The 25,851-nt window shown below is 41.4% G+C and overlaps 1 protein-coding gene across 1 annotated transcript; it reads left to right on the forward strand.

The window, feature by feature from the left end:
• Positions 1 to 1,988: 1,988 nt before the first annotated feature.
• Positions 1,989 to 25,468, forward strand: Tnfsf4 (TNF superfamily member 4). The gene is made up of 3 exons (NM_053552.2): positions 1,989 to 2,301; positions 21,859 to 21,901; positions 24,042 to 25,468. The coding sequence occupies exons 1-3, from the start codon at positions 2,140 to 2,142 to the stop codon at positions 24,434 to 24,436; spliced, it is 600 nt and encodes a 199-aa protein (NP_446004.1). The 5' UTR covers positions 1,989 to 2,139; the 3' UTR covers positions 24,437 to 25,468.
• The last annotated feature ends 383 nt before the right edge of the window (positions 25,469 to 25,851 follow it).

A 25,851-nucleotide genomic window follows, 5' to 3' on the forward strand; every position in this document is an offset into this window, starting at 1 on the left:
CTTCTTCTTCTTCTATCTTGTCTCCAGTTTCTATTAGAGTTTTGGACTTTTCCCCTATCATCTGTTTCAGTCTTTTAAAAATTATTATTAATCATTTTATTCGTTTACATTTCAAATGATATCCCTCTTCCCTACTATTCCCCCTTCTCTCCCCTCTCCCCTTTACCTCTATGAGGGAGCTCCTCCACCCACCACCCACTCCTGCCTCACCACTCTACCATCAAGCCTTCACAGGACCAAGGGCCTCCCCTCCCACTGATGTCAGATAAGGCCATCCTCTGCTACATATGTGGCTGGAGCCATGGGTTCTGTCCATGTGGACTCTTTGGTTTGTGGTTTAGTCCCTGAGAGCTCTGGGGGATCCAGTTAGTAGAAGTGACTGGTCACAGCTGTTACGTATTATGCAACTGGGGAGTTACAAACTGATTTTCCTTCCACCTTTTGTCTTCATATCCTGCTTCCCTAAGGAAATGATCGCTGCAGAGTAGCTTACGTGAAAGGAGTCCTACCGTTAGTCTCAGATGCATGCCTTAGCTCTCAATACATTCTCTGAATGCAAAGCTTCGTCACTGTCATGTAAGCCACCAACTGATTTAAATAGTTGATTACTGTGGCAAAGTACCTTGCTTTTCCTGAAACTCGTGTTTCCTTTAATATGCTTCACATCCGTGATATTTTTCATTGTGACATATTTGTGAGTTTCATGTGCCTTCTCATACTCCCGGCGCTCAGAATATTTCTTTCTCTCACTTCTTTCTTTAAATATCTGTTGATGGCTCCATGATAAACCATGGGACGTACTTTCCCATAAAATAGAGAGAATTATGTTCACCATCCCTATGCTATCTTATATAGCATTGACTTCATAGTACATATTTAATAAATATTTGGCCATTTTGGACCTGACATTAAAATTTCACACTTATTTGGTCTCACTGTGTATTTCAGTGACAAAGGTCAAGCAGTGGGCAGTTGGCTACTGGAAGAATATATTTTTAAAGGTTTTGTTTTGTTTTGAATGTATGGGTTTTATGCCTGCATGTATGCACCACTTGCACACTTGGTACCCATGAAGGTTAGGAAAAAGCCCTCGGGTCTTCTAGAATTAGAATTACAATGGTTTTGAGTCACCACATAGAGAATTGAACCCTAGTCTTCTGGAGCAGCAGCCAGTGCTCTTAACCACTGGGTCATCTCTCCAACCCTGGGAAGATATGTTTATTTAGCAGACTCTGAGTCCAGCCAGCACTTCAAAGAGAGTAACAACCCGCAAAGGTTACTTGAATTACTCATGCAAAAATTATGTATGGGGAAAGTATATAGTGGAGTGAAGGTGTGGGGTGGGGGGGGCAACAGAAGTTTCTTCTGCTTCTTTTTTGATATTCAGAAAATTAATCAGGTGTTTGCTGAATTTCCCTGAAACGAGAAAGTATGACAGTTGCAAGATCGTTTAACACGGTGTTTGACACATAGCAGCTGCTCAATAAATATTAATTTATTTGGTTTAATGTGATGCATTATGTAACTATAAGACCCCTTCTTTATCTCTATATGCATAAGCCACCATTCTCTTTTCCTCTTTGTCCTTTTCATCTCAAGAGTAACCTGCATGCATTTTATTCTGAATCTGTAAAATGGGCCAGGAGATTAATTGTATAATAGAAGCAGGGATGATTGGCTAGCATGGTCCTCAAATCTTTTCTATGGTTTAAGACATCTTGCCGGATTGGTAAGTAAACTGCTTTTTTTTTTTTAAAGATGATCTTTATCTATCTTTACTGGTGCAATAAAAACTTCAGAGCACAAAGTTTGTGACTGTCATTTCGAAGTCACTCAATTCATAACTGGGATGCCACAAAAACAACTCCCTGTTAGCCCAGAGGGAAAAAAAAAAGAAAGAAAGTAAAGGGGAAATTCAGATTAGTCACATAGAAGTTCCCCCGCCTGCAAAATCTGCAGAGTTAAAACTGAGAGAGTCTGCCCTGCTCCTTCAATTGCCTTTTGTCTCCGGTTCTGGGACCTTTGTCTTCTGACCCACAGGCTTGGCTTCACCCTTGTCTTCTCCTTTGTGGTGAAGAGCAGCCTTCCCCAGGCTCCCCTTTGCCACGGCTGTGCCTTCTCTGCACCCTGACTTCGAGCATGGAAGGGGAAGGGGTTCAACCCCCGGATGAGAATCTGGAAAATGGATCAAGGCCAAGGTTCAAGTGGAAGAAGGTGCTAAGGCTGGTGGTCTCTGGGATTAAGGCAGCAGGGCTGCTCCTGTGCGTCGTCTATGTCTGCCTGCAATTCTCTTCATCTCCGGTAAGATGCACCAGTGGGCGCTGCTTCTCTTCCAGCTCTGGCTCGGTGCCAGCCGCAACAGCTGCAGACACCTGTAGCTAGTCTAATGGTAAAACTCCTCAGCCCCCTGCCGCTGCCTGCAAGTGATCGTAAAGTGTGGTCAAACATCCTTCGGTGTCTCCTTTCCTTCCTATTTCAACAGTAGCAATGCTAGGGTGGAGTAAAAGGCAGAGGGGCCCCACTTGTAGGTTTTTTTTTGTCTCTCCCCCTCCAACCCCCGCAAGGCAAAAATCCTAGTGTATCTTAATGAGCTGTCTGTCCACCCTGAAGCTTTGGGTTACTGATTTCTCTATCCATTCTGGTAGCGATGTGTCGGATCAAGGAATCAGTATAAAAGAAAGACAAATAACGGACCCCTTTTACTTTCCATCACATTCATGAATCTGCAGATATTCAAGGGGATCTGGTTTTTTAAAATATTCTGAAGGTTTCAGGATTAAGTCCTTTCTTATCACTGACCTCATACCTGAAAGGCTGCAGCAGTGTGTGTGTGTGTGCACGTTTGTTTGCTCAGACGTTTACATCAATGACTTAATCTCACAGTCTTGTTTGCTTGTGTGTTCTTTAAATGTTCACCGCAGGTGACTCTGCAGTTTCCCCAGAATCCCATGTTGGATCTGGCCTCATAGTTCTTGTTTCCCCAGTGGTGGCTTTAGGTCAAGAAATCATTCCTTGGTGAATGACAGACTGGAACTTCTTTTTAACAGCCACATCAGAGACACAGCTACCTCAAATTAAACCAGGATACGACGAGCAGTCCACGCAAATGCCTGGGCTTGTCTCTGTGCACAGGAAGTGGGGTTTTGGTAAATAGAAGCTGGTGGGAGCGTAGGTGTTCATGACGGCTGAACCGTGTACTGTGCTTGTCCCTTGGAACAGAAAACTCCAGGAATGAGGCTGGTGCGGTGCTCAAGCCTGCTTGGCCAATTAGAGCAGCAGCATCTGGTCCTCTTCTCTCCGCTCCACATAGCTCTCCGTGTAGGATTGGGGGTGAAAATTTTGTAGGCACTTTGGGGGAAGGTGCTATGGTAGAGTAATTTGTTCATGGTAGAATGCCTGAGACACAGACCGGAATCAGGCTTTTCTAAGAAAGCAAACAGAGTAACCAAAAATAGACCAGCTGCGAGCCTTGAATAGACCTGGGAGTCTTGAGACTTTTCAAACAGCTGAGTGTTTCCTCACTCTGTGGCATGAGAAGGACGAAAGGCTCCAGTCTAGGGTAACAAGGTACACAAAGGCATCAGGCAGGGGCAGGAGAGAGCAAAAAGTGAAACAGAGGTGGGTAAACCGCTAGCGTCTAAGACCTTCCTTCGTGGACAGTCTTACCAGGGCACAGTAAGAATTCGGGTCCTTTCTTCAAGTCACCCAGAAACTCTGCAGCGTGGTCTTGGCTCAGAAATGGAATCAAACGCAGGGGGTGTAACTTGGACATTGAAGCTGATTGCTCATGAAATAAGCAACCTGATTACTTTTGATAGAGAAGATTTGGGAGCTTGTCTATCTCAAAGTTTTACACTGTTCTCAGACCTGGGCAGAGCAATGGGCCATTCTCTTTAATCTCACTTATTAAGGGGGTAGATAGACAGGTAGTTTGTATTTTTCCCTGGAACTTGGTCAAATTGTATTGATGGGGAACAGACAGGAAGGAGAAAGATAATCTCTTTGACAAAGGGACTGGTAACCCTTAAAACATTAATGTTTGGCATTATGGTTGGGGGTGGGCCAGGTGGTGAGGTTGGTGCAAGGAAACCTGTCTGGGGAGACATGTTGTAGTGAGGTGTCAGGGAAAACGAACCGTGATCCTTATGAGATCTATACTCAAGAACACTAGGTTCTTCTGTTGTAAGAAAAAGGGCATTTTTGAAAAGAATCATGTTTCTTTCCTTCCCTCTTATTTCTTAGCTTTGCTTTTTTAGCCTTAATTTCCTACATACAACAATTCCAAAGTTACAGCTTCTAAACTCTACCAGGCAGTCAAATTTCCCTTGAAGTTTGTTTAGCAACAATACTTACTGGGTTAGTTTTTATTGACATACACGAGAAACAGCTTTCGTTTTTGCAGTACCCCCTCTTCCCACCCAGTGACAGCCCACCATACCCACATCTTCTATGGTTCATGTTTTTCTCTGGGACTCGGTTTTCTCATCAGTAACAGAGGACGGTTGTATGAGATGGACCTCGAGGTCTTTCTGCTCATCAGCTAATGATGTCATCCTAAAGAACAGGCCTGGGGGCTGAAGGAACAGAAATGTACCTTAGCAGATGTTTGTGCCTAAATGTACAGATTCCTTGGCTTTTCAGACTGGCCTGGAAGAATCATATTTTCATGGTTATACTTGTATACTTTCTTTTCTTTTTTTTTTTTTACTTTATCTGCGTTTATTTTATGCTGAATTTATTTCATGCCATGAGTTTTTGTTTCTTCAGTTTCCACTGGGATATCTTTTTCTTCTGTGCAACCTCCTCTTCTGGCTTTGGAACAATCTGTTCCTTCTCAGTGAGAGTCATCTCGATGTGGCAGGGGAGCTCATGGATGGGTTAATCCGGCCATGAGCTCTGTAGATCCATCGGCACATCTTAGGAGCCTTGTTCCCCGGGTTGTGTTCAATGACCAGAGACTCTACATCTGAACCCTTAGGTTCAGCATTACTCTCTGCAGTTTTGAGCATGTGCAGCGAAATTTCAGCTCTCTTTTTTGGCCACAGTCCCTGTGTCCAGCCCCACTGTTTGGCCTGGGCGCACCTACCAACTCCACCATTATACCGCCAAATGGCACACATTGCTTCTTTAAAGTGACATCCTTCAGATACTTGGTGGCTTTGCGGATATGCATACCTTTGATGGCCTGGGCAGTTTCCCGAGTATTCTTAAAGTGAACACGAAGGTTTGAACCTCTTGATTTGCATGATTTTGTGGGGTTTTCTGGGTCGAGGGAGTAGCGAACCACCTTCACAGGTCACCTCTGGCCGCTTTCAGGAAGAGGAACGCGTATACTTTCTAGGTTTAGTTTATACTCTCTGTAGCTCATGCGTACCTTGCTTAGAACGAGGAAGGACACAAACACTCTGGAATATCACTGGTTCTAATTATGAAATGGAATGCAGTTGCTGCCGCTGCTGCCGCTGCTGCCTCACTGCACAGTGGACATTACCCTGGGGGTACCATTCAAAGTGCCAGGCTTCTAGTCTCACCTGGGACTTTAACTAGGAAGCAATAGAAAGAGGAAAAGCTGGCCTAGGAGGTGAGACACTCTTTATTTTATTATTTTTAATGTGGTGTTTGTGGATGTGTATATGTTTATGTGCAGGTACTTGCTTTTGTGTACATGGTTGCATGTGTGTATGCAATTGTGTGTGGAGGTCAGAGAACAACCCCTAACGTCATCCTCAGAAATGCCTCATATTCTCTTTAAGATGACGTCGCTCACTGGTCTGGGGTGTACCAATTAAGCTAGACTGTTTGGTGATGGAGACCCAGAGATCCTCCAATCTCTGCCTTCACAGGACTAGGATTCCAAGGGCACACTCTTATGTCTTAACAAGGGTCCTGGGAGCTGAATTTAGGTTCTCATATTTTCTAGGTAAATACTTTATCATCTGAGCTATCTCCCCAACTGTAGGTTATATTTCTGTGTCCCGGTTAGGAGAAGCAGAAGTGGTCTATGCCAAGGGGAGCCAGAGTTAGAATTCAGTCTCTTGGTGATGTTTTGTATTATAAAACTCCAACATTTTTTGTTGTTGGTGGTGTTGTTAAATACTGGAAAGAGGACTCTGCCTTGAATCTTTGATTATGATTAACTTAATTTAAATGTCTACATGCAATCCACCATGTCTTTCTCTTAGAAATTATTCAATCATATACATAACATAACTTCAAATTCAAGTGGAATTTGCTTTCTCTGAGCAAGTCTTTGAGATTTACAAAAGGAACATTTGGAATGTTGAATTAATTCATCATGAAGGATTTTGAGGCTTTGGTGGTGGATATTAATGCAGACGACTAGAGACCCTAGACTGCTAAGTAGATATTAGCCGTAGTATTTTATGAGAAAACAAAAACCAAAAGAAGGTAGGTAAATCACTCATGGTTGCCTACCTGCTTAAGTGGGTAATTTTGACTTCTGTACTTGATCTTATCAGTTAAATCAACCTTACATTGATTCTGAATGCTTTTTTTTGTATAGGGTATTGCTTGAAGCTTCAGAATAAAAACTGCACTGGACAAGGTTTCTTTAAAAAGAAACTCTTTGAATTAATTAATGATCAAGAGTTGAGGTGAGGTGAAAAGACGACAGATATGTGGAGAGTTGCTCAGGAGACAATAGAAAGAGGACCAGAGGGAGAAGGGGTTGCCTCAGATGTCTGAGTATATGTGTGGAGAGTCAGGAGGGCTGAAGGAAGAGACGACATACTTCAGCTGAGGTTAAAGTTAGGAGTGGAATTTCCACTACAGACAGGAGGGATGGGGATGGGTACACAGAATAGCAAATCATCCAACATGGCTGAAATTGAGTGTTCATAGAGAACATGGGTAGGAGATGAAGCTGAAGATCTAGGCAGGCTTGGACGGTAAAAGATCTTGTGAACCATTATGAGAAACTTGATTTATTCTATTCTATGTCAAAGGCGGTGGTTACCAACAACGATGCTTTTCTACATTTTCCTTCTTGCTTGGGATCTAAAGATAGGCAGTATAGAGATTGACCTAATGTCACCTGGCACTAGGGGGCACCACTGTAAAACTAACCATCCTCTTATGTCTTTAAGGCAGTCTGCCCACTCTTTCCTTAACTGAACCTCTTGGGAACCAAGTGCTTATTCACATAGATGATGACGAGCACTATTAGGCAATATTAATCTTGTTCCCACGGTGATGGTATTTTCTAAATGAGCAATTTAGGTATATGTATATTCTGACTGGAGTCTTTACCATCGGATAGCATAGTATGAATGGAATTATGGCACAAAAACATTACACACAAATACATATATAAACACAAATACACACCTGATCTATGGATATAATCTCCCTATTGATCTTTGTTGAGTGTCACCCCCAGCTACTAGCACTGAGCAGACCTAGTCTTGCCAAGGGCCTAGCAACACTGCCTTGATTATTCTTTTCCTTTTGTGACAATTACCTCTCTGCTCTACACTGTTCAAGAACATGCTGCTTCCCATTTCATGAGTTTTCTGTTCATGGAAAATGAGCATTAATCCTTTTGTGATCATGTGAGTCAGAGGAACCACGGGGAGTGTTAGGATTTAACACATGAAAAGACAGTGACAGCATACAGCATGCTTCTCTCTCCATCGTCACTGGTGAAATAAACAGAAGAATTACTATGAAATTGGAATCTCTAATGTCCTGTGCTTTGCTAGTTTTGATACTTCTCAAGTAAAGGAGTGAAAATATTTCATTCTGTGGAAATACGGAAAATCATCTTAGACTTTGGGGCCAGATATTGAGGTACAAATACACAGGGGAGCAGGAACCAGAAGTTCTAGCTGGTTCCAGGCTATTAGCTCCATGATCCTGAGTAAATTCCCTAGGTCTCAGTTGGTTTAATACTTTTGAAGCTGGAACGTGGTTGGGAAGTTCACACATTTGACTGTTGAGTTTCATAAATGCCAAGGTTATTATTGCTAATCATGGGCACATCATTTTCACAACCACACTGAGACATCAGCTTTGCCTTGTAGTGTGTGTGTGTGTGTGTGTGTGTGTGTGTGTGTGTGTGTGTGTGTGTGTGTAAATGCAGACATTCAACTATACCTCTTAACTCATCAGGCGTATCATGTTAAGATTAATCACAGCTTCATAGACATGATTTCTATATTGGAAATTTAGGATTTAAAACAATCCCCAGTAAGAAGAGCTGTGTTTTTATTTTTTTAAACATATGTTTCTAATTAAGAGTTGTTTGAAAGAAGACAGAAGGGGAGAATTTATGAAGTCATGAAGTGTTATTAGGTTTCGTATCTGGTTAAAATGGTTCAAAAATCTAGAATTCAGGGTGGGAGAGATGGCTTAGTGGGTAAGAGTGCTTATTGCTATTCTGAGGACCTCGTTTTGTTCTTAAATATATCAAATGTCTCCCAGACACTAATTCAGGTCTCAAGGGATCTGACACCATTTGGCCTCTGTAGGCACATGCACATATGTAGTCCACAAAAACTCAGGCAGACCGCATTTTAAATGAACAAATAAGTTAATATTTTTTAAAAATATTAATGTTAACAGGATTAAGATTCACAGACCAGGCTATTTCTATTTCTATTGCCCTTCACTCATGTCTCCCAATTCTCCAGAGACTTGTCTGTTAGGCAGCAGAAAATCAAATCTACAAGAAACATGTGCTCTGACTCACAATATTGGAATCATAGATAACTTGAGCCACTGATTTCTTTTTAGGAGAGCTTTCGTTCTGAAATATCTCATGGGTGGGTTAATTGGCATAAATTTATTTGACTTTGATAACATTTAAAGTCTTTCCATAAACTAACAAAGATAGAAAAAGAGACTCACACTTTAATTATTTGCATCCTGTTTAATAAACATTATGGATCAAAGCCTTCCTTACAAAATATAGCATTGTGTTGGTGTGAAATTGAGGGCTCTGGTGAGTTTAAATGATGTGCCCTGAGGGTTGAGCTTCCCTGCAGACAGCAACAACATGAGGGTGAGATCCAGGATAAATAGTCAGACAAAGAACCTAATATTATAAATTTTAGGTTAATATTATAAATGAGAAAGAAACATCAATATAGTCACCAAGAAAGAGAAATAATGCCCTTCTGCATTATAAATAAATTAAAAAACATGTCTTACAGTTAAGTAATAAAAATATATTCAGAATTTTTTGTGTGTTAGGTACTTCATGCTTGCAGATTCTAAGAGCCCTGGAGATATTAGTGTGTATGGTATAATGAAGACTAGGAAAATCAGAACTCTTTGGATCAGAGAGCTGACATGGTGCACTGGGGGTGGGGGGAGTATTGAGTGATGTCACCCATGATAATGTCCCTCAGTTTGACCTAGTTATTTTCCTACTTCTGGTTTCTCTTCTTTACTGTGTCCTGGAGGTATGCAAAAATGACATGGTTGTGCTATTTAATGCTGGGGAAATCTGAAGCAAGTGGCTTGACAAGGTTTGCACAGAGAGATCAGGGCTGGGAATGAAGGTCAAAATCCAAATCTTGCCTTTCTCTGTTACACTTGCCTGTGATCTCAGAACTCTGAACTTTAAAGAATGTTCCTGTTTTAAAATGTACACTTTCCTGTCTGACATTAGTTGCCTTTGAAGAAAGATTTATGCTCTGTCACAGAAGAAAGACATAGCTACTTCCACAAAAATAAATGATGTTAGGTTAATGCAGCATTAACAATTACATACTACCTTACAGGGCCCTTTCAGAAAACAAACCACTGCCTGCGTGACATTTTCTGTATTTGTTTTTACCAGTCCTCTTCTTCCTCCTCCTTTTCTTTTTAAACAGGAAGGAGACTGGAAAGAATACTTGTTTAGGTCATTCTAGTTCTATTAGACACTAATTCAAGTATTTAGGGTAATGATATGTTGTATGATTTCTACACTATCTGCAAAATATGCATTCAACTGTTCAGTAGTTTGCTAGGGCCTCTGTAGCTAATTAGTACAGTCAAAGAGGCTTAAAACAACAGGAATTGATTCTCACAGCTCTGAAGGCTAGAGATACTGAAAAGGTCATGTTCTCACTGAATGCTTTAGGCAAGAATCTTTCCTGATCCCTCTCTTGTTTTGGGTGGTTCCTAAAAATCTTCACGTTCTTTCGGTTCACACCAGCCTCGTCCCCATTATCACATGCCAACCTTCTTGTCTTTGGGAAGCCTCTTTGGCTTTGAAGGGCACCAGTCATATTGGACTTAGGACCCACCCTAATCCTATTGATGTCATTTTGACTATTCATATTTGTGAAAACTCGATGCAGATATATTTCCAAATAAGGACATATTCTCAGTTTTAGGCACACAAGCATTTGAAGAGCATATTATTCAACCCAAGTGAAACCATTTATTCATTAAAAAAAAATTTAGTGTTCATGGAGTATTGGTTTCTTGTCAGGCATTTAGGGAAAATGGTGAACAAGACAGATATGGACCTTCTGTTCTGAAACTGTTTGTAACCCAGTGGGAAAAGAAGTTAAAGGAGAAAAGTAGGACATATGACAAGCACTCAGAAGTCAAGTGTGACAGAGATTAGTAAGGAATTACGAATGCCTTGCTGTCAATTGGGTTTTGAAAAGTGCGGAGGATCCTTTCCTCATGCCTTACACAGTTGCTTTTCTATTAATTGGCTGAAAAGTGTCAGTGTTATTCAAGGAATTCTGCAGTTAACTTGGAGTGGGAAATTCTAGTACAAGAATATCCTGCCTTTGAAGATATTCAAAGAATTAGTGTGTTAGGCCAGTCATATACTTTTTTTAATGCATTTTATTTTTCAGGTTGCATGCATAATTCTGGCTGTTTTTGTTGTTTTGTTGAATATCTGAGATGACTCTTAGAGACCAGAGACAATGAAACCACAGTCCATGTTCTTTGGGATAGAAAGTGGTGAGTTTCTCTAGGGAGTCACAGATAATCGTCACTAAGTAGATTTACAAGAAGAGAGGAAATGCTTAAAAGGGAAGGCCACTAGGTTATCAGCAGGCAGTATAATGGGGAAGAAGGCAGAGCCGAGGTAAGGAGAGGTTACATGAAAAATGTGCTAAGACATATTCAGGATGAACATGTTTTAGAAAAGAACTAATGTAGCTTTTATTTGGGTTCACAAAAATCTATAAACTTTTTAAAAATCAAAGCCATTGCCTTTGTCTCTAAGAGAATATAGCTAGGGACATGTTTTTATGGATATTAAGGATTTCTTGGCTAAGTTTTTGCCTTATTCCTATTCCCAATCTTTTCCCTAAACAAGGTTCTGAGCTTTTTTGATTAGAAACAGAGTCCACTGTTTGCTACAGGCTGCTTCCTTGAACTACGCAGTAAGTTCTCAAGCAAAGAAATCTAGTCTCTCAGTTCACTGTAGTGTGGAAGTGAAAAAATCCCACTTTTTTGTTTTGAGACCCAGTCTAAGAATTTATTAGATGGTGCTTTCATGACTTCTCAGATCTCTATGGCAAGCTCAAGGTGGGGGCATCAGCTCTGCACAGTGGAGGTGGCATGATGCACTAAGGGAATATTGTCACATAGTTTTCCCAGTCTTCTCAAGTGACTCATAGCTCATTCATGTGCTCCCTTGAGATCTTCAAATTGTGTCCTGATATTGAGTGAGGAATAGCAAGCTCCATATATGACTTCAGAGCCTACTTCCTGGTTTCATATTTGAAATGAGTAACATTTGCTCCTGGTATGGATAGCCCTTTTTCAGACAAATGCCAGATGACTATAAGGTCAACAGCATTATGTCACATTCTACTGAGTCAGAACCAGAAGCTGACACTCTCTAAACATGATCTCTTACAACACCATCACCTTCCTGGGGACATGATATGAACATCTGGAGAAGATCTGCGCATTGGATATTTTTCTTCTATGTTATTGGGCAGCCCAGGAAAGTATCTAATTTTAACTCTTCCATGTACCCACTTTGAGCTTGTCTGTGGGCTTTCTACCCCGTTGCTAGGACAGGTACTCCCAGTCAGAGCCTACACAGTGATGATGTCAATGCGATCTATACTGAGAACCTACAGGGCTGTCTGAGGAGTTCTTTTGAGAGAATTTCTGGATGTTTTAAGATATGAGTATTTTGACAGCTATCTCCAAGTTCAAAATTTTGATCTCACTTACTAATATTGAAGACAATTCAAACCAGTCTCATATTCCAAATAAATATTTTTAATGAGCTTTTTATTTTTAAGGGATCCTGGAATCAAGAGAAGAGTGACTACTGTAACTCTGAACTTAGTACCTTTTACTCCCTAACAAGTTCTAAACAGCATTGATTCTCATTTTCCTATTTTTAATTTCTATAAATAATTGTTGCATGGTGCTTTTAAGCAGGGGGAGGGGGAAAGCAGTGAATTACAACAAGATTACCTCACTGCTTGGTATTATTAGAAGTTCCCAGTTCTTTGTTTTTCCTGTTTTAAATATGCAGAGAATGGCCTCATTTGTAGGTCTTTCTTTTGGCAAATTGTAGAGTTTTTGCTTCTCTGAGTCTTCCCTCTTTCAAAACCTAGATCCAGGTACTTTCTCCTTATGCTACAAAACCACGAGGTAGTTTTTGTTTTCATGTTCTGGGACTCTATTAGGCACACTGTTTGTTGATAATTCCTAAGGCTTCATGTAGAGAGACCGCTTTTATGAATGAAACACAAGTTTGCCAAAACCAAGGAGTGTACATGTTCTAACTTTGTATTTACCCTGTGAGTTGAGTATAATGGCTGTCTCATAGAGATGTTCAGTTTTAGTTTTAAAGTATCTTTATTTTTTTATCAGCTTGTTTTAGTTAACATTCAAGTAAAGAGTTTCACTGCAGCATTTAAAATTAATTAATTATTTAATTTTACTTCACATTCACTGCCCCCTCCTGGTAACCCCCTTCCAAATCCTTCCCCTGTCTTCCCTTCCCTTCTCCTCTGAGCCAGTGGGGACCTCCCTGGATATTGGCATTTCAAGTCTCTGTGAGGCTAGGTGCTTCCTCTCCCACTGAAGCCAGACAAGGCAGCCCAGCCAGAGGAACATATCCCACATACAGACAACAACAGCTTTTGGGACAGCCCCCATTCCAGTTGTTCCAGACCCACATAAAGACCAAGCTGCACATCTTGGCGAGGCCTAAGTTCAGCCTGTGTATATTCTTCGGTTGGTGGTTCAGTCTCTGAGAGTTGCAAGTGTCCAGGTTGGTTGATTCTGTTGGATTTATTTATCTGTTTTCACGTTCATTGCTTGCACATCTGTTGGATTCTCTAGAACTGGAGTAACAGACTATTGTGAGCTGCTGTGTGTGTGCTGGGAATTGAACCCAGGACCTCTGGAAGAGAAGTCAGTGCTCTTAACTGCTGAGCCATCTTTCCAGTCCTTCACTGAAGCATTTGTTTTATATTTGTATTATTATACTCTGATCTTATTGGCCCTGCTCACTGACCTTCACCGTCAACCATCCCCATGCCTTTCTGGTCCCTTTCCCAAATGGTCCCTTCCGCTCTCAAGTCACATATTTATTCCTTTAGTCTTTCATGCTCTCCTTCTCCCTCTTTTAGACTCTCCTCCCCCTCTCATGATACCTTTTCTATTTTTATAAGCTACACATAAATATAGACTCCACATTATTGGAGAAAACATGCAGTATTTGTCTTTATGGACCTGGCTTATTTAATTTAACACAACAACAAGTGAATAGTTAAAGGAAAATAGCACATGTATAGAATGGAATTTTATTCAGGTTTAAAGAAAAGCAAGATTATGATATTTTCAGAACAGATATGACCTGACATTATCTGTCAAGCAACACCTAACAACTTGCTACTGATTTTAGCCAAACTACCGAATCATGTGGTAATCATATCATTCTTCAATTATTGAATAGCTTTCAGTAAACCGCAAGCATTTCTTGAGTTCCCCCCCCCCCCACAGGGTTTATTGAAAAATCTTCAGACATTGACAGACTAGTACAATGATTTTCAAACTGGGAAACCTGGATTCTTGTATAATTCTGGCTCCACCCACACTTTTTAATTTTTTCTTCAGGACAGGGATTCAATATATAGGTCCTGACTGGCTTGGAAATAGCCACATGTACCAGCTGACCTTGAACCCACAAGAGATCCACCAGCCTTTGGCATTTTGTGCTACTGTGCCTGGTGATTCAGACCTTTAGAATCAGGTGCTCTGTGAGTAAGTTGACCATCTCTACTTTTACTTTTCATAACTTTTCCAGGAGACTCTAATGCATCTCAGCATTAGACACATTTTCCGGTAGTGTCATTACCTGTCACCAGGCATTACATATACATATGATATAACCAGTTGTCAAATTCCTTGTATTTGCCACCTAGATACTCAGTTGTTCCTGGGCTCACTTGCTTGCCTGTCCCTCCCTCCCTCCCTCCCTCCCTCCCTCCCTTCCTTCCTTCCTTCCTTCCTTCCTTCCTTCCTTCCTTCCTTATTTTCATCATCTGTAACATGTCTGACACCCAGAGGAGAAAGCATGAGTTCTGGGTTTTCCCTGGATGCCGTCATGATGAGATCATTGCCAATCTGCTATGTGCCAACTTTTATTTTTCCTTCAAAGCTGGTGCTGAAGTGGGTACAGGAATAGAATATTAATGCAGCCTTCAAGGCAGTTTCTCTTCCTTTTATATTTGTATGTTCAGGAATGTTGATTTTAGGTCTGGAGGCATAGAGCAATAGTCTCTAGTTAGGAGGCTGAGACAGGAGCATCAAGAGTTCAAGGACATACTGGTATAAAAAATAAGCTTAAGGCCAGCCCAGACAACTTGGTGAGACCCTCTCTTAAAATAAAAACAAAAAGCATGGTTGCAGCTCAGTGAAAAAGCACCTGCCTTACATGGGCAAGGTCTTGGATTCAATCCCCAGCAACCTAAACAAAGGAAGAGAAAAAAGGGGGGGTGGGAATCACTGGATATTACAATAAAGAAAATGTAGTTGAGGACAGGAGTTAATTCTCTTCACTTTTGTGGTCTTTAATTTCTACCTTTGAGGCATTATCTTCAACACCAAGATGACTTCTGTATCCTTTGGTGGTTCTGATACAATCCTATTCAAACCCTGGGGCTGTACTCAGTGCTAATGATTCTGAACTTTGCTCTTCACTTATGATGAGAGACTTCACATTTTGTAGAATAAAGAAACTGTTCTGTAAGCTGTGGTCATGTAGAAACCCTTTGTCTCTTTGACATCTCCCAGATTCCTTAGCATCTGGAGATGCTCTGGGGAGTTTTGCTCTTCTTTGTATTCAGACATGGTGTTTAGTATGTGGAGGTAGACCAGATGTCTTTGGATTATTTTCTCATGAGGCCCAGGTTGTCTCTGGCCTTTGCTTATGATGAGAGACTTCACATTTTGTAGAGGTTTTGCTCTTCTTTGTATTCAGATATGGTGTTTAGTATGTGGAGGTAGACCAGATGTCTTTGAATTGTTTTCTCATGAGGCCCAGGTCCTCTCTGGGGTACAGATAGTCAGAACTTAATTCAAGGACTTTGGTAGTTTTGATATGTTCTTTAACTTATTCTTCCTTTTAAAAATATTTTATTTTTTTTCACTTTTCACATATAAACCACAATATTATGTAGGGTAAATTATAAAAATTATATGGATTTTGTTTTCTGTGTATCAAAGAATAATGTCTGATATTTGTTGACCCCCTTAAATATTTTTTCCGGAGCTGAGGACCGAACCCAGGGCCTTGTGCTTGCTAGGCAAGTGCTCTACCACTGAGCTAAATCCCCAACCCAACCCCTTAAATATTTTATGTCAAGTGTTAAACATTCACACATATTCTCTCATTCAACCTCACACCAGCCTTTTGAGATGATAGACTTTTTCTATCCCCACTTCACAGATAAGAAATTGAAAATCAGCAAGTTAATATAATTTTCTAATGGTCACATAAAAATATTCTAATATTATAGACAATGAAAATATCATTAGTCAAGAACGATTTTGTTTTATTATAGGGTTTACTATTGGGATTGTATTTTCCTTTTCTTCCGTTTCTTTTATTGGATGTTTTCTTTATTTACATTTCAAATGTTATCCCCTTTCCTGGTTTCTCCTCCAGAACCCCCTATCCCATCCCCCTCCCTCTGCTTCTATGAAGGTGCTTCCCTACCCACCCACCCATCCACTTCCTCACACCTCCCCATCCTGGCATTCCCCTACACTGGGACATCAAGCCTTCACAGGATCAAGGGCCTCTCCTCCCATTGATGCCTGACAAGGCCATCCTCTGCTACATAGAGACACTGCTACATAGAGACATGGGAGCCTCCATGTGTATTCTTCAGTTGGTGGTTTAGTCCCTGGGAGCTCTGAGGTGTCTGATTGGTTGATATTGTTGTTCTTCCTATGGGGTTGCAAACCTCTTCAGCTCCTTCAGTCCTTTCTCTAAGTCTTCCATTGGGGACCCTATTCTCAGTCCAATGATGGGCTGCAAGCATCTGCCTCTGTATTTGTCAGGCTCTGACAGAGCCTCTCAGGAGACATCTATATCAGGCTCCTATCAGCATGTACTTCTTGGCATCTGAAATAGTTATGGGTTTGGTGACTATATATGGGATGGATATCCAGGTGGGGCAGTCTCTGGATGGCTTTTCCTTCAGTCTCTGCTCCACAATTCTATGGTTGTAACTAATGTATAATGATATATATCCCCCCATTATAGCTTCACTATCCTCAAACATCTCCTGTGTTGCTCCTGTTTAGCCCTCCCCAGTTATTTTAGTGCAGTTTTGCTACAACCAGAATGTTTTACAACTGGAGTCACACAGAGTGTAGCCTTCACTGGTGGTTCTTTTATACAGACATACAAAGTGAAGCTACCCCCACAGCTTTTCATGACCAGATGACTAGTTTCTGGTTGGCACTGAAGATAATAGTCACTTTGTGGCTGCTCCACAGTTGCAAATAAGCATTGGCAGTTAGGACCTCAGCTTCTACAAGTTTTTGTATAAACAGAATGACTTAATATATTTGGTATGGGGACACAGCAATCAGGTATGAAGGATCTGATTTAGGCCTGAGGTTATGATCCCAATGGGCAAAACATATAAGTAGAAATAGACAAGAGAATAACTGAGAATTTCTGCGCAATTGCCATGTGTCAGCAAACTGCTACATTACTTTCCTTAAACTATACTGTTAGCTCTTGCGGGTATTCCAACTACAGTCCAATGCCAAGAAATGGTTTATGTATTTCCCAAATTTGCAAAGCCAGAGAAGTTACAATTTGAAACAAACCCAAGTCCATCAAATCTGCCTTTGTCTTGCCCTATCAGGTTCTTCATCTAAGGGGAAGGGGATTAAAGAAAAGAGTTGGTTTAATCATTAAATCACAAAAAAGATATTTGTGAAGTGTGAGTACAAGGTTGTAGCCAGGTCAAACATGATATTGGCTTTGGAACTGTGGGGATATCTCTGAACTGCATGGAAAGTCTCTGAGCAGTGTCTCTAGATATTGAAGCATATCTCTGGGAAATGTGGGAATGTCTCTGTGAAGGGATGAGGTGACTCTGAGAAATCCAGGCAATCGGGTGTGTGTCTGGGGAGCGTTGGGTGACTCTGGGAGACTCTAGGGCTTCCTCTGGGCAGTTGGGTAGCTAGTGCCGAACATCAGGTGCCCAGAGTGAGAGCAGAAAAAGTTCAGGGAACAGAAAGTATCAGCTTTTTTTTTTTTTCCAATACACAGAATTACCTGAATCTGCTAAATGGTTGTTTCTAAGAGGTTTCTGAGGATATGCTAATTTCCACTCTAGGTGACCTTTGGGAGAAGGAACAGGATGTTAGGGGTTGCAGAAGATCAAACCAGTGGAGGAAGTCACATGTGCTTTTCTGGCAGCCTCTTGACATTTCAGTCCCAGAAGATGCCCTTTTGGTCATAGTTCCTCTTATAACGTCAGGACAACAAAAAGAATCTACACACACACACACACACACACACACACACACACACACACACACGCATGCACGCACGCACACACACACACTACACGGAACCTTTTAGAGTCTTTCACAAAGTCAGTAAAAATAATCAAACCACATACCTAGTGAATTTAAAGTTGACAAGACTCTGTCATAATCAAAAGGTTTTTAGAAGGGTTGGAGGTGGCTTGGTGGTAGGACTGGTGAAGAATTTTCTTAGAATGTGAAAGGCCCTGGATTCAATTCCTAGCAAGCACCATAAAAAAAAGAAAAAGAAAAGGGAAAAAATCAAGTCACAAGGACTTTTGGGATCAGAAGTAAATTCGTGAATGGGGAAACTTCCTGTTTTCTTCACTTTCGATTAACTCATTAACTTGGGGTTGCCAATTTAGTTTTGTTTCTGAAATTTAAGACAATCTGAGCTTGCTATGTAGACTAGGATAAGATCCATCTGCCGCTGCCTTCTCTGTTGGAATTAGAGGTGTCTGCCACCTCACTGACTAGTTTTTTGTTTGTTTGTTTGTTTGTTTATTGCTTTTTGGGAGTAGTTTAAATATAACTATCATGGGAAGCTACTGCATGAGAAGCTGGTCCTGACATGGATGGCCACAGTGTTGTAGTGATTTTTAACAAGGACAATTTGATGCTCAGGGAGATTGTGATACTTAATCTAAGACCACCCAGTATTTTCTTGTCTGGTATCAGAACTCAAGAGCTGCATGCTGTGCTGAGCCCTATGCCACTGTGTAGGCCACTTTTGACAAGAGTACTGGCACCACCAGCCCCAGAGCACAGGGCCATTTATTTGTCTAGGGGATTGTAGTAGAGTGGGTAATGGGTCTCTTGAGAGGTCTTCTAGAATACTCCCTAAAGCACAAAGAAACAGCAGGTAAAGGGCTGGGAGCCAAGACTTGAATTCCTATCCAATGCAACCTTTCTCCCACCTGCTCATGGGTAACCATCATTGTTCTTTTCAGTCCAGGGACCAGCGGGGATCGGGGAAAGCCCTCTTTCTTCCCTGTTGTAGCCTGTTGATTTTAGCCCATGAAGGACTGTGATCCTATTTAAAAGAGAAGTAGGGGATTCCTCATTTGTGTGGGGAGTCCCCAGTGGAATCCTTTTGACTGTGGCTAACTAGTCTGCCAGGAAAGGGGGAAGCAGGGATTTCGCTGCTCAGGGCAGGAAAACAAATTTCTCCCAAGCCTCCGATTAGGATCTCCTGCCAAAAATAACCTTGCAGCTGTTGTTCTTGGCGGGAACAGTGGGTCTTCTTCTTCTTCTTCTTCTTCTTCCTCTTCTTCTTCTTCTTCTTCTTCTTCTTCTTCTTCTTCTTCTTCTTCTTCTTCTTCTTCTTCTTCTTCTTCTTCTTCTCCTCCTCCTCCTCCTCCTCCTCCTCCTCCTCCTCCTCCTCTTCTTCTTTGTTAGTAGGGAATCCAGCAAACGGCTCCCCTCTAAAACTGTAGACACCATCTGTAACTGGCTTCTTCTTTTTTTTATTTTTGGTTTTATTTTTTAAAATTTTTTCCATCTTTATTAAATTGGGTACTTCTTATTTACATTTCAAATGTTATTCCCTTTCCGGGTTTCTAGGCCAACATCCCCCAACCCCTCCCCCTCCCCTTCTATGTGGGTGTTCCCCTCCCCATCCTCCCCCCATTACTGCCCTCCCCCAACAATCCCGTTCACTGGGGGTCCAGCCTTGGCAGGGCCAAGGGCTTCCCCTTCCACTGGTGCCCCTATTAGGCTATTCATTGCTACCTATGAGGTTGGAGCCCAGGGTCAGTCCATGTATAGTCTTTGAGGAGTGGCTTAGTCCCTGGAAGCTCTGGTTGGTTGGCATTGTTGTTCATGTAGGGTCTCATGCCCCTTCAGCTCTTTCAGTCCTTTCTCTGATTCCTTCAATGCGAGTCCCATTCTCAGTTCAGTGGTTTGCTGCTGGCATTCGCCTATGTATTTGCCATATTCTGGCTGTGTCTCTCAGGAGAGATATACATCTGGTTCCTGTCAGCCTGCACCTCTTTGCTTCATCCATCTTATCTAGTTTGGTGGCTGTATATGTATGGGCCACATGTGGGGCAGGCTCTGAATGGGCATTCCTTTAGTCTCTGTTCTAAGTGTTGCTTCCCTATCCCCTCCTAAGGGTATTCTTGTTCCCCTTTCAAAGAAGGAGTGATGCATCTGCATTTTCGTCATCCTTCTTGAGTTTCATGTGTTCTGTGCATCTTGGGTAATTCGAGCATTTGGGCTAATATCCACTTATCAATGAGTGCATACCATGTGTATTTTTCTGTGATTGGGTTACCTCACTCAGGATGATATTTTCCAATTCCATCCATTTGCCTATGAATTTCATAAAGTCATTGTTTTTGATAGCTGAATAGTATTCCATTGTGTAGATGTACCACATTTTCTGTATCCATTCCTCTATTGAAGGGCATCTGGGTTCTTCCCAGCTTCTGGCTATTATAAATAAGGTTGCCATGAACATAGTGGAGCATGTGTCTTTGTTGTATGTTGGAGCATCTTTTGGGTATATGCCCAAGAGAAGTATAGCTGGGTCCTCAGGTAGTGCAATGTTCAATTTTCCGAGGAACCTCAAGACTGATTTCCAGAATGGTTGTACCAGTCTGCAATCCCAGCATTGGAGGAGTGTTCCTCTTTCTCCACATCCTCGTCAGCATCTGCTGTCACCGATGTAACTGGCTTCTTGGTGCATTCTTTGAGAGACAACTCAGTTTGTACAGGGATGTTTCTGGTTTTTTTTTCTTCATCTTTTTACTTTTTTATTGGATATTTTTAATTTACATTTCAAATGTTAATTGAGCTTTACATTTCAAATGTTAATCGAGCTTTTGGGCTAATATCAACTTGTGAGTGAATACATACATGTGTGGTTTTTGTGATTGGTTACCTCACTCGGGATGATATTTTCTAGTTCCATTCATTTGCCTAAGAATTTTATGAAGTCATTGTTTTTGATAGCTGAGTAGTACTCCATTGTGTGATGATTCTGTTTTTAATGGACTTGAATATATGGTTCTGCCCCTTGTTATGACTTGGATGCATTTTGAGTTTCTTTGCCTTTGGCTGCCAAATTCTGTGAGTTTTTATCAAGGTTCTTGCTGTTTTACTTCTCACTGCCATGTACCGACTTGATTCATGTTAGGTTTCTCAAGCTGTTGAAGAGAAGGGAAAGATCCAAGGTTTAAAACCAGCTAATTTGGCTGGTGGGTTGGCTCAGTAAATAAGAGCACTGGTCCTAATCCTAACAACAGGTGTCTGAGTCCCTGAAACTGTGTAAAGGTAGGAGATAACTGATTCTACAAAATTGTCCTCTGACATGCACATGTGTTCCGTGCCCCCCCCCCCACATGAATGTATGTGCAAACTCAGGGACCCATATGCACACACACTGTCTCATGTACCTGTGTTCTAACAGGTTAGAGCAGGTTATATTGACCCTTAAAAACAGGGTATGTTTACTTCTGTGCTGCAGTGGAAGAAAAAGCAAAGAAAAAGCTTCCATAACTTTTTTTCTAGTTTCTTCTGAGAGTCTGTGAGTTTGGATTCTGTTGTTGTTGTTGTTGTTGTTGCCTATAAAGTGTGCTGGTATTTAAATAGAGAAAGGGCTCTGTGAACCAACATAATAATCCAAAGAAGAGTTTAGCAGAAGTGAAGAGTTCAGATGCTTGCATGGTAGAGCGGAGCGATCCTCTCCCATTAGAAGAAATGTGATGTGTAGGAAAGGAAAGGCTGTGTAGCGAGTCCGGGTCAAATCCTCACAGAAAAAGCTGTCTTTTGTTGGGTATTGTTCCTGTGAGCTGCAGTATCTACTTCCCTTTTCTCTTTCTCTAAATATATATCTTTGTCCTTCCTTAGGCGAAGGACTCTCCAATCCAAAGACTCAGAGCACCAGTTACCGGTAAGTATTACTGAACGTTTAGTTGATCTTTATGTACTTATTGTGTGTGTCTGTTTGCTCCATGTGTGTCTGTGTTTATGAGCACACACACACACACGCGCGCGTGCGCGCGCGTGTGTGTGTGTGTGTGTGTGTGTGCGTGCGTGTGTGTGTGTGTGTGTGTGTGCATGTGGAGGCCAGGGGTTGACACTGGGTTATCTTCCCAATGTGCTCTTCACATTATATTTTGAGACAAGGTCTCTCACCATATCTGGGGATCACTGGTTTAGCCAAATAGGCTGACCAGCGAACTCCAGGGATTCTTTTGTCTTTGCCTCCTCAGAGATGTGATTATAGTCCACAGTCACCGTGCCTGACATGCATGTGTGCGTGCATGCATGTTCGTGTGAGGAACTGAGGAACTGAGCTCAGGGCCTTATCTTCAGCAGCAGGCACCTTATTGACTAGCCCACTATTATAACCTTGTTCCCATGTCTTTAATAGATTCTTTTCTGTAGTCTTATTTTTCTCAGAATATAAGATCTGTCATTTCCCTTAGGAAAGTGTTGCATCCCCAGATTGTTGGAGTCTCCTCCTCCTCCCTCTCTTCCTCCTCCTCCTCTCCCTCCTCCTCCTCCCTTGCCCCCTCCTCCTTCTCCCCCTCCTCCTTCTCCCCTCCCTCCTCCCCCCTCTTCCTCTTCCCCCTCCTCCTCCCCCTCCTCCTCTTCCCCCCCTCCTCCTCTTCCTCTTCATCATCATCATCAAAAAAAAAAAAACAAAAACAAAAACAAAAAACAAACCAAAAATGAAAAACAAAAACAAAATAAAAAGGGGAATAGTAACCAAAGAAGTGCCTGTCTCTGTGCTTGCCTTTCTTCATCCTCCCAGAAATATTTTCTGGGTAGGAATTTTATTTGGTTTTCATCTGTGGATTTTAAGGCTGCCTCGCTGTAAGACATCTGTCAGTTCTGCTTTGTAACTTGATGATACTTTAAGGAGAGCCAGGGAGGCCAGATATGAAAAAATTACTTTGATCAAAAGAATATCATTTGGCCTCTTGATCACAGCCAACCACCAGGAGTTTCTATATGAGTTTTCAAGGATTTATTAACCTCTCTGAGCTAAATGGGAAGTATTTTTCCCCTCAATAAGTCATTCTTATTTTCGATTCAAAGTACAGCTCCAGAGCCTAGTACAAAGTAAGACTTACTGAATTGGGGTCAATACTAGGGTTCTGCCATTTTCTATCAGCAAGAGCCATGAGTCAGAGTAAGTGTATATGATATAGTTGCTTAGCCATTCAAGGTAATATTCAGGCTGATGCAGAACTGTAAGAAAGTTGAGCTTTGGGGCTTGCTTCTAGAAAGGCCTGGCACAAACCTTCCAGTGCATCTGCTTCACTTCTCCCTCCTCTTCTTCTTCCTCTTCCTTTTCATTCTCTGTGGCAGTGCCTCTTTCCAAGTCATGAGTTAAAGGACGTAGAAGGAAGAACCACATGGCTATGTCTTTGGCCTCTTTCTCTGGGCTTTCAGGACTAAGCCCACTTTGATTCCACATGTATCCTGAGCTTGACTTCATAACTAAACTTATTGGACTGCTGCCAAAGACCACTTAGTAATGCTTTCAGTAAGTCTGATTCCCAGGGGCATGTGGAAGATGGGTATTTCATGGTCAGGTGGAAAGGTCTAGGGAAAAGCTAAATGCAAATGCTCTGAGTCGAGATAATCAGAGATGGACAGGACCAAGACAATGCAGGTCCTGTTGTCCCACCTCTGCCAACCTTTGTGGTAGTCTATGGACTATGTTGTAGACTCAGCTGGAGAATAAGCACTAAAGATGCCTGCCATTTCTTGTTTTTGAGAAAACCAGAGGATATTGGAACCTGTTTGTCTGTCCTGCCATATGTCTGAGGTGACAATGGCTTTTATCTCTCAGCTCTGTCTTACAATCTCTTCTTACGCTCTCTTGAAGACTGACATTGCCCCCCCTTCTATTCCTCAGGCACAGTTGCTTTGAGATATCAGTATACCACAGCACTTCTCTACTCTCAGTTTTTCCAAAGTCTCCTTCTTTGTTCCGTTTTCTTCACCTGATCTAGCTTTACTGGAAGTTTCTCATCTCATATTTTGCTTAGGGATAATCTTGTTTTCAATTCTTTTAGGATGTGAGGGGGGAAGACTATTCATTGGCACATCCAAGAATGAGTATGAAACCATGGAGGTGCAGAACAATTCGGTCATCATCAACTGCGATGGGCTTTATCTCATCCACCTGAAGGGCTCCTTTTTCCAGGAGGTCAAGATCAACCTTCATTTCCGGAAGGATCGCAGTCCAATCTTTGTGCCAATGCTGAACAATGGTCAAAGGGTTGTTTTCACTGTGGTGACCTCTTTGGCTTTTAAAGACGAAGTTTACTTGACTGTAAATGCTTCTGATACTCTCTGTGAACACCTCCAGATAAATGATGGGGAACTGATTATTGTCCAGCTAACTCCTAATGGATACTGTGCTCCTGAAAGACCTTATAGCAGCACTGTGAACCAAGTACCACTGTGAATTCCACTCTGAGGGTGGACAGGACACAGGTTCTTTCTTGCGAGAGATGAGTCCATCCTGCTCAACTCCATGACATGTGATGGAATGCAGATCCCACCCCACTTCCTCACTCAGGGATATTTAAGTCGTGTCTTACATAACAGTTGACCTCTCATTCCCAGGATTGCCTAGAGTCTGCTAAGAGCTCTACAGGGAATGAAAAAAATAAATGTCTCTTCAAGATGCATTGTTTCAGTTGGTCAGAAGATCATTGTAATAAACATCTGACACTGAAAATGGGGCTTGATTATTATCTTCTAGAATTTTGACATTGTCAAAAGAAAGAACTAAGAATGGGACTGTGAGTCTGGAAAGGGTGGTGTCTACCAGCCAGTAGGAGCTGGAGTGCTCTATTCAAGGTTAAGGTGATAGACAACTGTTTAGGTGATGAGGTGATGTATACTGTGAGCTTCTCCCATTATCTCTCTTCTTTCCTGGCCTCCAAATATACATAATAGAAAACGTCCTTCAAAGAGCTATCTAGGATGATACCACCGAGTACTGCATCAGTGATGTAAAGAAAACCAGTAGAGCTTTGTTTGTTATACAGAGCATAGGAGAGATTTTACCCCAACAGTTATTTTTATAATCTAGGATAATAGTGAACTGAATGTCGCAGGATAAAGGTCAAGAAGGGTTTTGACAGTCTAAGCAAGACTGTTTTCCAAGTTCTCTTTTCCAATATTTTATGTAAATCTTTGATAATTTAAAAATTTTTAGTATTTTTTGGCCATTTTCAATAGAAAATATAGCTCAAACTATTTCCAGATGACTTCATATCCCCATAAGGATTATATTGTGTTACAATACAGTGCGTATGTCTTGAACCTCCAGAAAGTCTGAAGGCTACTAATCCTTATACTAAGTGAATTCAGTTACATTTGGAATTTTTTGTCTGATAGTATATTTTCTCTTATGCATCTATCTATACTTCTATGTACCCTCTGTTTTAATCTGTTATTAAAAGAAGCCAAATAAAAATGCTACATAAAAGAATTTGTGCACAAGACAACCACAGATGTTAAAACTGGAAAGCCTGCCACAGGCTACACATTGGGTGAGATATTCTGTGATCTCTGTCTTGGTGACTTAAGAGACTTAGTGTGTGTGTGTGTGTGTGTGTGTGTGTGTGTGTGTGTGTGTGTGTGTGCGTGTATGTAGTTACATTTTTGCTATTGACTAACGTTTATAACTACAGGTAATATTTAAGAAAATGTATATTTATTTTTTAATTTTGGACGTATGTCTATATTTTTTATGGATTTGCAAGTACAGGCCTAGCATAAGCATCACTGTTCTGTTGTTCACAGCCTTGAGTACCACGCTCCCTGTTCCGGAACCTCACTCCTCTGGAGTACACCCAGCCTGCTACTTTT

This window comes from Rattus norvegicus, chromosome 13, assembly GCF_036323735.1.
Source record: "Rattus norvegicus strain BN/NHsdMcwi chromosome 13, GRCr8, whole genome shotgun sequence".
Classification (NCBI taxonomy): Eukaryota; Metazoa; Chordata; class Mammalia; order Rodentia; family Muridae; genus Rattus; species Rattus norvegicus.

Bases quoted from the DNA above. Each gene is read 5' to 3' on its own strand.
- Tnfsf4 (NM_053552.2), top strand. From the start codon at position 2,140: ATGGAAGGGGAAGGGGTTCAACCCCCGGATGAGAATCTGGAAAATGGA. The intron at 2,302-21,858 runs GTAAGATGCACC...GTCCTTCCTTAG, and splicing joins TGCAATTCTCTTCATCTCCG to GCGAAGGACTCTCCAATCCA. The intron at 21,902-24,041 runs GTAAGTATTACT...CAATTCTTTTAG, and splicing joins ACTCAGAGCACCAGTTACCG to GATGTGAGGGGGGAAGACTA.